The 12,183-nt window shown below is 47.6% G+C and overlaps 1 protein-coding gene and 1 pseudogene across 2 annotated transcripts in view; both read left to right on the top strand.

The window, feature by feature from the left end:
- The window catches only part of LOC104865214, a 33,359-nt pseudogene extending 28,375 nt beyond the window's left edge, over positions 1 to 4,984 (top strand).
- A 6,131-nt stretch (positions 4,985 to 11,115) lies between these two features.
- Positions 11,116 to 12,183, top strand: part of LOC104865193 (keratin, type II cytoskeletal 75) — a 10,191-nt gene continuing 9,123 nt past the window's right edge. For both annotated transcript variants that reach the window (XM_010628608.1, XM_033763643.1), the window contains exon 1: positions 11,116 to 11,613. In XM_010628608.1, the coding sequence (XP_010626910.1) occupies positions 11,116 to 11,613 (498 nt within the window). The remainder of the gene's footprint in view (positions 11,614 to 12,183) is intronic.

Raw genomic sequence — 12,183 nt, 5'->3', positions numbered from 1 at the left:
AGAATCAGCCCAAAATATGTTTGCAGTGAATACGCTTTTCAATATAGCAGCTTTACCATTTAGGATGGGTGCTTAGACAGAGTTAGGATGAGAGGAATAAATAAGTGAAAGAATTGGAGAAGCTTTCAAGTGAAGCCAGAGGACATAGAATGACCATACAATCTTTACAAAACTATTAAATTCAAAAGGGGTAGACGGAGTGCAAGAATAAGGACAAGAATATATCCCCTTAACAGTAACAGAGGCTCACTTTCCCTTGAAACTACTGACCTGTGAGTGAGGTAAAATGACAGACAAAAAGAACATAAATAAAAAATGATAAGCAGGAACAGAAAGGGAGATGAGGGATAATATGGTGGTGCAAGAGACTGAGTTGGAGAAAGAGGATGGAAAAAAGAAAGAATTTGCAGAGTGGAATGAGGAAAAGAAAGAAAAAAAAAGAATTTGAAGGGCCTCTTTCAGACTATGTCTCTGCTATCGTAACATACCACATGCACAGCCATGTGCAGAAGCAAGTCCCCTGATCTCAGCTAGCCAATGGCAGGTCCCCGCAACTCAGACCAACCTCAGGCCACAAGGCCCAAATTGAGTTCCCCAACCTGCAGGGTTGAACTCCACACAGTTCTATTACAGTTTTCCCCACCCTTTCTTTAAAGATGTTCAAAGTTGGGAACTCAGAAAAATACCCTTTATGACAACCTATGACTCTGCAGAGTGGGTCCAAGGACTGGCCCAATCAGGAGGTCTGAAAGCGGGATGCGGGGTGGGTTGTGGGGGTGTTTCAAGGGCACCCGCGCAGCTACCTTCCTTGCTGGAGCTGTTGGCAGGCAGGCAAGGGAGGGCGCGGCTACCCGGTCCCGCCGAACGGGCCCAAGCAGGCTGGCAGGAGAGATCTCAGGGCGGCCTTTCCTCTCTGGGGCTGGTGGCGTACAGCACTGTACTGTTTGCTTTAAATGTACCAATAAACTTAACGGGGAGAATAAGGGTGGGGGGGAAAGAAGGCCAAGCAAGACTTGGCAAGGCTGCTGAAGGAGTACCAGGAGCTCATGAATGTCAAACTGGACCTGGATATGGAGATCGCCACCTACAGGAAGCTACTGGAAGGGGAGGAATGCAGGTGGGTCCCTTAACACCATCAAACTTCTTCTGATAGCTCCAAAGGGTACCCCACTGAGCACAAGATCATGGAATACTGCTCATGGCTACAATTTCAACTTTGGAAAACAACTAAAAGAGCAATTCCGTCTGAGCTTTCTCCAGCTAGAGGCTTCCCCGGGGCTCCAGGGAGCAGCTCTCTAGGTCTCACCTCTCTGTATTCCTCTGTTTCTAAGGCTGAACGGTGAAGACGTTGGACCAATCAACATCTGTAAGTTCCCAACTTCCCTGTTTATGTTGTGCCAGACTTTGTGCTCTGGCTCAGGCAGACGTAAGTGCATACTGTGTCCCGTGTCCTTGTCCCCTCCCTACAGTCATGGTGCAGTCCCTCATCTCCAGTGGCTGTGGCAGTGCCAGTGGTGCAGGCAGTGCTGTAGGCCTGGGCAGAGGCAGCAGCTACTCCTACAGCACTGATCAAAGCCTTGGAAGAGGACTCAGTTCTGGCAGAGGCAACGCCACTGGGGGCGGCCTCAGCTCTGGCAGGGACAGTGCTTCCACCATCAAGTACACCAGCTCCTCCTCCAGCAGGAAGAGCTACAGGCACCGAAGTCTTGCCCACATCACTGTCACCACCAGCACTTTATATCACATGTTGGTTTCTGATACAGTTAGCCCTGTTCATTGTTTTCAGTGTTTGCCAGTTAGCCTTGTTCTTGTTATCGTTAGGTATCCCTAAGTATCTTAGAGTTCTATTTATTTATTTATTTATTTATTTATTTGTCTATTTATTTTTGGTACCGGGGATTGAACTCAGGTCCTTGCGCTTGTAAGGCAGGCCACCCCGAACCGCTGAGTTAAACCCCTGGCCCTTTTAGAGTTCTTGTGTTGTAAGTTAGAACCCTTTTCTTATGATTTCTTCTTGTTTAAATATACTGCATAGGCCTGGGATTTAGCTCGGTGGTGCTGTTGCCTCCCTCAAAAGCGCAAGGTCCCAAGTTTGATCCCTGGTACCAAAAACCAAATAAATAAATAAACAAACTGCATAAAAATAGTGATTTATTCACCTTGATCTTGCACCCAATCACCTTGTTAGACTTTATCCCCATTTTATTTATCATTTATTTATTTATTTATTTTTGGTACTGGGAATCGGACTCTGGTCCTTGCACTTGCAGGGCTGGCGGCAGAACCACTGAGCTAAATCCCTGGCCCTATCCCCATTTTAAAGATGAGAAAATAAAGGCTCAGAAAAGTTAACTAACATGGTAATTAAGAGGCAGAGTAAGATCCAACAACTGATCTGACTCATTTCAGAATCTGTGCTCTCTCCCTACTCTGAGAGGTGTGGTCTCACCACAGATTCCATCTGTTACCTTGCTGCTGGCCACACTGAGTTGCTTGCCCTCTGGTGGACATAACTGCCCTGGATTGCACAGAGAGACGCAGGGGAGCAGGCTCCTCACCCATGTGGGCCAATGCTGGACAATGACATCAGCTGGTGACATGCACACCCAGAACAAACACCAAGCAGAACTTCCTCTTTGGCTTGAGAATTCCAGCCCATACTTGGAAGAAGATGAATGGGTGCTTTTTCCCAAGCTGGCTCTGCTTGCCATCCCTCCTCCCTCCACTTGGACTCTAGCCAAGCCTTACTTTTGTCTTTCCTGTTTCCAACACTAGTCTCTGATGCCTTATCTTCCCCACTCTGGTTCTTGGCTATTCTTTTGTGATGAGGGGATGAGGAGCCAAATGTGACTACCTTTAGCCCATATTTTCTTCACCTCAGAAAACATCTTCAAAACCTCATTAGTTGCAAATGCTGATGGGGCTGTGGGGAGAAAGGAACCCTTCTCCACTGTTGGTGGGAATGCTGACTGGTGCAACCACTGTGGAAATCGGTATAGAGATACCTCAAAGAACTAGGATTAGAGGTCCCATTTGACCCAGCTAGCCATCCCTCTGCTGGGTATCTTCCCAAAAGAATTAAAAGAATCATAACATAGAGATATATGTGCACCCATGTTCATAGCGGCACAGTTTATTATAGCTAAAACTTGGTAACAGCCCAATTGCTCCATTAACTGGAGACTGGATAAAGAAAATGTGGGTTTAAAAAAAAATAAAATGGAGTACTACTCAGCCATAAAGAATGAGAAACTAGAGACATTTATAGCTAAATGGGTGCACATTGAGGCCATACTATTAAGTGAAATAAATATGAAACACGTGTAAATGCAGAATAGCTTCTCTGATGTGAGAAACTTAAAGTGTAAACACGGATCAAAATGTAAAATAGATAATATAAAATAGGAAAAAGAGGTCCAAAAGGGGAAGGGGAAGTGGGAGGGGTAGAGAAAAGGAAAGAAGGAAAAGAAATAAATATGAGAAAAGGAAAAAATGGAAACAAATTATTAGTAAATAGGGCAGGTGGAGGGGTTGAACAGAAAGCAGGGGAATGGGAAAAAAGAACCCTCCCAAAAGAACCTCATTAGTTGCTCCTGCATGCCTTTGTCACTCAGCAGCCCAGCAGTCACTTGGCATGACATTATAAGGTTGCCTGTGACATGTCAGAGTCCTAGACCCTGTAGAACAATTTGTGAGAAGGCAAGTGCCTCCTCTTAAATGTTTATTGAATTCAATTGAATTATATGGCTACATTTGAAAACTCCTTCTCATCTGACAGAGCTAGAACTATACCCATAAATACAGACACATTTATACAAATGCATAAACATCACACACACACACACACACACACACACACACCATAGACCAAGAGGTAAGAGCAATGAATGTCCAAGTATGAGGTACATGAGCAACAGCAGGCCCAGCATCAGAGAAGCTAAGTGGGTACCAGTTCCACTGAGAAGAAATTTGGAAACATGTAGGGAAACCCGGCTTTAGCACAAAATCTACAAAACAACATGATACCTAAACAGCATTAGGGTAGAGTATAGATGCTTAATTTTTAGAAACATTAATTGCTCAAAAAAAAATTCTACTCACTGCAAAATCACACTCCCTAAATCATCTCAGAAATAATCTACCTAAATCCTTACAACTTCCCTAGAGAGAGCATTTTCCTGTTTAGCACTATACATATAACCTTTTGATACTTAAAATGAATCCTTCAAGTGAAGTTTAAATGTACTCCCTGGTAGTTAAAACCATCACCACCACAACAACAGCAACAAACAGACTGGTCTCATAGTAATTGCTTCCCTATTTCATCACTTCTTCTATTTCCCAATTCATTCATCATTTTCATTAGTCTCTGGGCTCATTCCAGGTTAGCTAACTCTTGCTTAATAAACTAGTGCTCAGGGGTGGATAAAAAGCACTTCAAGCCATTTCATTAACAAGGAATTTGTCTCTCTCATTGGCCTGATGGGAGCACATCCAAAATATTCCAGGCCAGGCATCATGCAGAGGGCATTGGGGTATCTGTCCATGCAGTCATGAGCCATTTGTTCTTTCCAAGGAAAGGAGGGAAAGCAGCGCCCTGACTGCTCAGATCTAACCTGCATCACAAACAGGGTGCCAGACACCATTTCTACCCTCAGATTCCCCAGTACTTATGGTTTTACACCCTGTAAGCTGCCTGCCAATCAATGGCTCTTTGACTGCACACCAGGACAGCTGACTAATTGAAAGAGCCCTCTGCTGAGTCCTTCAAAGAGATTAATTCTGTTAATAATGAGTCATTGGTCCTAATTCTCCATTCCTCTGCATCTGGGCTTTTGAATATTTCCCTTCTTAAAGCAAAACAGGGAAAGAGGTTCCTGGTCTCTAGTCACCTTCTGTCAGTTGCTCTCAGCTTAATGGCTCTCGGTTCCCCAACATTATCATCATTGTCACTGTCGTCATCCTCATCATCAGTGTGTGCTGATCTGATATCTGCAGGTGAGCTGGGCATGAAGGAGCCCAGAGTGAGGCAGGGACTCCTCAGCCCAAGCTAGAGGTCCCATAGGACCATTCTCCCTGGGAATCATGGAAAGCACAGCCTCACATGCAGATGCTCCTGTCCATAGAAATGCCCAGGTAAGGGATGCATCACCTGGACACCTCATGTAAAAGCCCAGCATCACATAGGCAAGGTGGGTACATTCTGCAAAGGGACACAATCCCATCCAAAGTGTCTCTTGGTGGATTCGGTCTGTGAGTTATTCCTGAGAAATGTTTACACCAGACAAGCCTCCTCAACCTCTCTCCTATGCTGAGGGGATGCTTTTTGCTGTCCTCTTGTGTGTGCCCAAGACGTGGCATTTAGAACCAATAGGAGAGCAAGATTTATTTGAAGTCCTCAAGCCCCACCCAGAAACCAACCATACCGCTTCCTGAATCATTTTCTACTCCTGTCAGATGCCATTTCATGACTCTATTGTTTCGTAAATAGTTTGTCTCCCTCACAGCCTATCAAAGCCCCTGGTGTATGAGAATCACGGATAACAATTACCTTATGTTATGGTGCATAGGGGATTCATGTGCCATGGAAACAAAGTACTGTGCTAGGGAAGAGAAGACAACAGTTCTAGTTCCAATTTTACTCCCTACTTCATGTAGGACTTGGGGTCCCTCTCTCCTCACTATTACAATATGGGACTTCCATAATGTGCATCTCATGCACTCTGCTGGAGCCAAGGTAAACAACTAAGGCCAGGACACTGACCACACAGCCACAGCTGGTCACTTTGGGCTCTGATCAGAAGGAGGGGACGCCCTCACAGGTGTCTCGGACATCTAAGGTGACAGCCTATCTTTACAGTCCACTTCTTTGTTGCATTGTGGATGATTATGCCCCCACTGTGGGTCCCAGTGCTCAGCACATCACAGGCCCTCAAAAAATATTTCATGAAAGAATAAATGAATGAGTGAACAAATGTAGCTTGGCTGAAGGCTCGAGTCTCCCAGAAGTAACTGGGATGAGAAAAGGAGGCTAGAAAGCTACGAGGAAGGAGTTTTCAGGATGTCCAAGTTCATGAACCCAGAGGCACTGCTGGTCTCATCGGGGGTGAAGTGACTGCTTCCAGCTCTTACTTCGCAATTGGTGACACATACCCCAACCCTCAGCAGCAACCTCCAGACCAGTCACAAGCCAAGGATGTGGTGTCAACAGCGTCCCTAAGCACCCCAGTATCACCCAGCCCACTCAACCTGTGCCCACAGGCTGTGGCTTTCTGCCAGCATTCATGGTGCTGGGTTTCTAAAGTTCTTGCTCCTTATTTCTTACAAGACCTCTGGGTCCCCACCTCTGCAGAAGAGCTGGGATGCGTCCTATTTCCCTCCCACTTTCTTCTCTCACTAGTTTCCCTATTTGGCAGCTCTACTTCTACACAAACTAGAGATTTGGTGACAAAGACCCTGATCCTGCAAACCAGTGAGATCACTGCAGGGTCACAAGTGAATGGGAAAGCAACCCATAATCCTGTCTTCTCTGAATCTCTTCTGTCGCTCTCCGGGGGGTGCACTGGCAGAGCCCTTGAAATAATGGCTTCTCACCCATGCTTCCCCCAAGGAAGACCCCAGCTTCGTATCACAGGCAACAAGGAGCTTTACTTTCTGGTCTCTGTATGTTGAGGGAGGTCCAGGGCAAATGTGTGGTAGCAGAAAGGATCAGGAGCTCTGGTTCAGCTTCCAAACACCTGTGTGGCTGGCCACAGTTTTGTCCCCTCTCTGATCTGCCTCTGGCATTAAAAGACTAATTCTGCTCCTCTGGTTCACTTTTCTTGCCTGACCACTCCATTAGCATTACTTTCACCTGTAGATTGCCATTTTGTGAATGTTCCTAAGATGCGTGTGTCTCTATTGAACTTGGCAGCATCGCATCTGTTGGGTATGTCTGAAACACTTGATCATGGAGGGAAGGGATAGCTCTTCCTTGCTTGTTTTAAGCACAAGTTTGCATGAAAAGAGCCCAAAAGCCCATCACTTTGCCACTAAAACTACCCAGCAGGATCTTGGGAGCTGTTGGCCTCTGTACAAGAGGCCTGAACCCACCCATAGGTCCAGGCCCTGTGGAAGTCCTGATTCATGGCTGGTAGAAAGGAGTGGAGTGGGTGAGTTGGCTGCATGTAGGTAGATGCCCCAAGTCCTGGACCTTGATAGACTATTGAGATCAAATGGTACTTCCGGTGTCCCTTGAAGGACAGTTATCATCACTGAATGCAAGAGCAAGGGGAGTGCAAAGAGGAGGGGGGTCTGAGCCCTTTCAAGGCTGGCTGGTGGTGCCCAGTAGACACTGCAAAGATTAAGGAGGCACAGCTCCACCAACAGTCAAAGTAGGGAAAGTGTTTCAGTTAGGCTGACTCCAGTCTTGCCACAATAGAACTACCTTCCCTACAGTGTGTCAGTAGGGTGTGACTGCACCTCCAAACTGCCTCAGCATCACTCCTCTTCCACAGTGAGCTCTTTCTGCTTTGCTCACAACTGTATCTCCTGTGTTAGAATAATGAGATCCTGACAGGCAAGAGGTACTAAGGGTTAATCACTAAAGCCAAGACTCTTACAAAAAGGAAGAGAAGTCCAAGAGGGACTTGGTGTATTGAGCAATGGGAGGCAGTTGGCTATGACCTGGATACTCAGGGACTTGCCCAAGACCAGCTTGCCCTAAGAAACCAACCCCATTTACTCTGTGTTCTACCCAGACTCTTCCTCTTCTCCTGGCTTGGCTGGAAGCCAAGGCTCCCTGATATCTCCAATTCTTCCTCCTTAAGATGTGTATGTCCTCAACTTGCTGTCCTCTTCCCTACACTGACATAGCCTCCATCACTACCCAGCCCAGCCTTCTTGAAACCAACCACCTGCCAAGGACTTCTGTGTTCCTCTGAGGACAATGGCCATCACCCTGAACAGGAAGGACAAGCATCAGGGAAATTGAAAGATTTGCCTTTCCAGGGTTGGACCCCAGTGCACCCACAATGCCCTTGAATCCACTACTCATTCAAACCTCAAGGTCATTCCTTTCAGCCAAATCCAAGTTGGAGAGACTTTAAGAATGCTTGGGGGCCAGGATTTAGCTCAGTAGTCCTGCCGCCTGCCTTGCAAGCTCAAGGTCCTGAGTTTGATTCCCAGTACAGGGAAAAAAAGAAAAAACAAAAAAAAGAATGCTTGGAATGAGCCAGGGATTTAGCTTAGTGGCCCTGCCACCTGCCTTGCAAGCACAGGGACCTGAGTTCAATCCCCAGTACAAAAGAAAAAAAAAAAGAATGCTTGGAGAATAAAGGTAATGTGTATCTCTCCTTTACATTAGACACCCTCTATTATATAAATTTCTACCAAAGTTCTATGTAGGGAGCTCAGGAGGCACATCAAGGGGCGCAGAAGCATCCCAACCCTCATAGGTAGGCTGGCAACCCAACCACCAGAGGAACCAGCACACTGCAGCGCAAGCCAAACACAGGTGTCCTGAGGGATAGGTAGAAAGAGGTTTGCACTTAGACCACTTCATTTGAGGTTTCCTAGGAGTCAATTTTATGTGAAATTACAGAGGAAGTTAAAAACAATACAAAGCAAAAACAAAGAAGAACATGTTAATAGTAAGTTTTGAAATTTTAATGGGGGTAGGCCTAGCATGTGCAAGGCTCTGGATTGGATCCCCAGAACAACAAAAATAAAATAAAAAATAAAAATAAAAGGGCAATGTCACAGGTTGTCAGGAAGGTTGTCCTAGGCACTCGTGGTCCTCTAGGGTAAAGATCACAGTGCAAGTCAGAGGTCCCAGGGAAGAGACTGAGGAGAAAGAGAGGTGAAAGACTTATCAATCTCCAGCTCACCAACATTTATGAATTGATAAGAAACCACCATCCTGGTGGAAACATTAAGAGAAGGGGAAGAGTGAGAGAGCAGCCCCAGGGCAGAGGTGGTGGCTGTGAGAAACAGAAATGGAGGCAATGAGATGACAGTGCCCAGAAATGAGCGTCCCTGGAGGGGCGTGGGAAGGTAAGGGATGAGCAGGAGGAAGGCAGCCAGCCACGTCTGCCTCGCCCCGCCCCCACCCCTGGCAGTTCCAGTCAGCCCAGCAGCTCCCTGTGCCTGACCCTCACCACCTCTCATCCGCAGAGACCTCTGCAGGGACTCACTCAGTACACTCAGGAAGCAAACACATGCCCCTTCTGCTGGGAGACAGATTATCTTTCATGAAGAGTGTAGGACAAAGATGTTTACTCTTTCTGCTTGAAAATACAAGCATGCGCCACCCTGGTTGGTACCTGGGTGCTCTGACAACCAGGTGAGAGAACTCCTTTGCTCTTCTTGGCCTGAGTCAACAAACGCTGTGATTCATAGGTGCCCTGTGCAAGCTGAGACTCTCAGACAACTCTCCTCTTTCTGTAGGAGAGGCCCAGTCCCTGGCCAGAGCCCCAGGGCAAAGATTGCTCAGGGGATAGGGAACTGCCACTCTGAGTACCACATTGCTATTCCAAGCAGGTGAGTGTCACCGGCTCCCCGTGTGCCTCTCTAAGGACACCTGCATGGTGGGACTACAGCTCTGACTCTGCTTCTCACCAACAAGGCTATGTGGCCAGTCCACTGAATTAATCAATCTGGGTCTCCTTTCTTCATCCACACAATGGAGACTGAACAAGTATAATTTCCTCTCTCTCCCACCCTTCAAAACCACAGCAAGAGGTGAGAGATTATAGAAGCGAGAAAACTGAGGTAATTGCTGTCTGACTGCCCCCATGGTAGAAGCAATGCAGAAAAAGAGGGAGCTCCTGTAGGCTTCCTGTCATGCTGTACTGAATACAGGCTACAACCAGGAAGATAAATGGTGCAAGGGGTAAGGGATAAAACATCCTCCACTGGATACGAAGCTGAGAATTCATTTGGTGAGGGGGAAAGATCTGGAGAGTCCAGCCCTAAGGAGGAAGGTGTGGGCTAGGAAACTTCTGACAGACAATGGTCTTCAGGATAACTTGGATGCGGTTGGTGCTTTGATGCTTGCCGTCTTGCTCCAAAGTCAGTTAGCATCTTCCCCCAAAGGGCTGTGAATTTATTAGCAAAGGAATAGAATGAATGCATTTTTCTATGGAGTCCCCAAAAGACTCATTATAGGGCGGACTGTACACAGCTGATCCTTCATTAGTCCTCACTTGAATGGGTCAGGAGGCACAAGGACTCTGCTTCCATAGTAAGGATTGCAGAAGCGGTGTTCACACGTGTGTACTCACCGCAGACTCCATTTTACTGGGACACAAACCAAAGCTCAGGAAAGTTGCATGATGTGCCTGTGGTCCCACAGCTGGTCATTGGTAAGGCTGGGATCCAAACCCAAGTCTCTACTTTCCCACCTGTTATCTACAGGAGACTGAGGCTGGCTAGCCTCGAAGGTCACATTCTATTACAGTAGCCAGGGCATACCACACACATGTGCATACACATTTATCCTCCAAAAAATCACATGTGACTTACACAACACACAGGGAAGCTTCAGAGCCAAACATCGGGGCAGATGCTGAGGAAGAGGAGTGCCCAGCCTAGCAGGATTTTCATAATTAGGAGGGCCAGTTTGATGGGGTTGGGGAGCAGGCAGTAGCTGCTGAGAACATCCCCAGGCTTTGGAAGTACACCACAGAAGAGGAAATAGTGAATCTCACTGGCTTGTATTGACACAAGATGTTTGGACAGAAGGGAGTTGGTCCCAGGCCTAAGAAAGCGGTTTAGAAATGAGGCAGTGTTTTTTGAGTCCATTAGAAGATTCGTGATTAGTACATGACTGAGAGCAATTAACATGCTTCTCACTGGTCTGCTGATCAAGTCGCAACTGGAAAGGAGTTTCCACATGGGGGAGGGAGACAGGGAACCAACCAGTGGCTTTTCTTGGCATTTCCCGGGGGGTGCTGAGTGTGAGCTCAGGGCTAGTGGATGCCTAGGGGATGCCATCAGCGAGGCCCCTTCATTACCATGCCCCGCCCCTGTTGGAATCCCATAAATCCCAAGAGCCCCACAGCTCCCTAGACGCCTGCCTTCTGCATCCCCTTCACGCCTACCTCAGGAGCTCCCTGCCAGCCTTCCTCACCCGCCATGTCTCGGCAATCCACCATCACCTTCCACTCCGGCAGCCACAGGGGCTTCAGCACCGCCTCAGCCACCACGCCTGCAGCAGGGCGCTCCCGCTTCAGCTCTGTCTCTGTGGCCCGCTCCACGGGGGGCAGTGGGGGACTGGGCCGGATTAGTGGGGCTGGGGCTGGCTTTGGAAGCCGCAGTCTCTACAACTTGGGGGGTTCCAAGCGGGTCTCCATTGGTGGGGGCAGCAGGGGCTTCCGAAATGGCTTTGGTGGCAGGGCTGGTACTGGATTTGGGATCAGCAATGGATTTGGCTACGGGAGTGGTGTTGGAGGAAGCTTTGGCGGCCCCGGATTCCCAGTCTGTCCTTCTGGAGGCATCCAAGAGGTCACTATCAACCAGAGTCTCTTGACTCCTCTCAACCTTCAAATCGACCCCAGCATCCAGCGAGTGCGGAAAGAGGAGCGGGAGCAGATCAAGACCCTCAACAACAAGTTCGCCTCCTTCATTGACAAGGTGGGACAAGCACTTCACCTGTCCTGATGTGTTGGAATAAATACACTCTGGGGAAGGCCCAGCCCAGAGGGGAGAAGCACTGAGGCAGGGGCCTCTAGGAGAGATGTGGCTGTGCTAGGTGAAGCATTTTCAAGTCAGGCTACCTTAGCCCACAGGACTCTGGGGAGATGCCCCTCACCCTCTCTGAACCAATGGGTTGGTTCAGAGTCAACTTCTAGAGAGCAGTTTCCACTGAGCCAATTACCCCTGACAGAGCAGGTGGTGTTGAGCAACTCAGGCATGGAAGGCTCTGGGTCCCCTACACTCCTTCCATGGAAGCTTTAACAGACTTTGGGTAACTTCATGGCTTCCTCATTGGGAGTAGAATTGTCAATCACACGGTTTACAGTTCAGCACTGGGTGAAAAAATCTTTTTCTTTGCTTTCCTGTTAATAACAAGTTTCTGGCTCTGTGTCCCTGGCTTCTTAAGATTCATACTCAGGCTGGGGATGTGGCTCTATGGTAGAATGTTGCCTTGCATGCTTGAGGCCTGGGTTCAATTTCCAGAAATACCAAAAAAAAAAAAAAAAA

This window comes from Fukomys damarensis, unplaced genomic scaffold (assembly GCF_012274545.1).
Source record: "Fukomys damarensis isolate Sample0158 unplaced genomic scaffold, DMR_v1.0_HiC HiC_scaffold_15, whole genome shotgun sequence".
Classification (NCBI taxonomy): domain Eukaryota; kingdom Metazoa; phylum Chordata; class Mammalia; order Rodentia; family Bathyergidae; genus Fukomys; species Fukomys damarensis.
The sequence above is the reverse complement of the archived record's forward strand: the minus strand, read 5'-3'. Positions and strand labels throughout refer to the sequence as shown.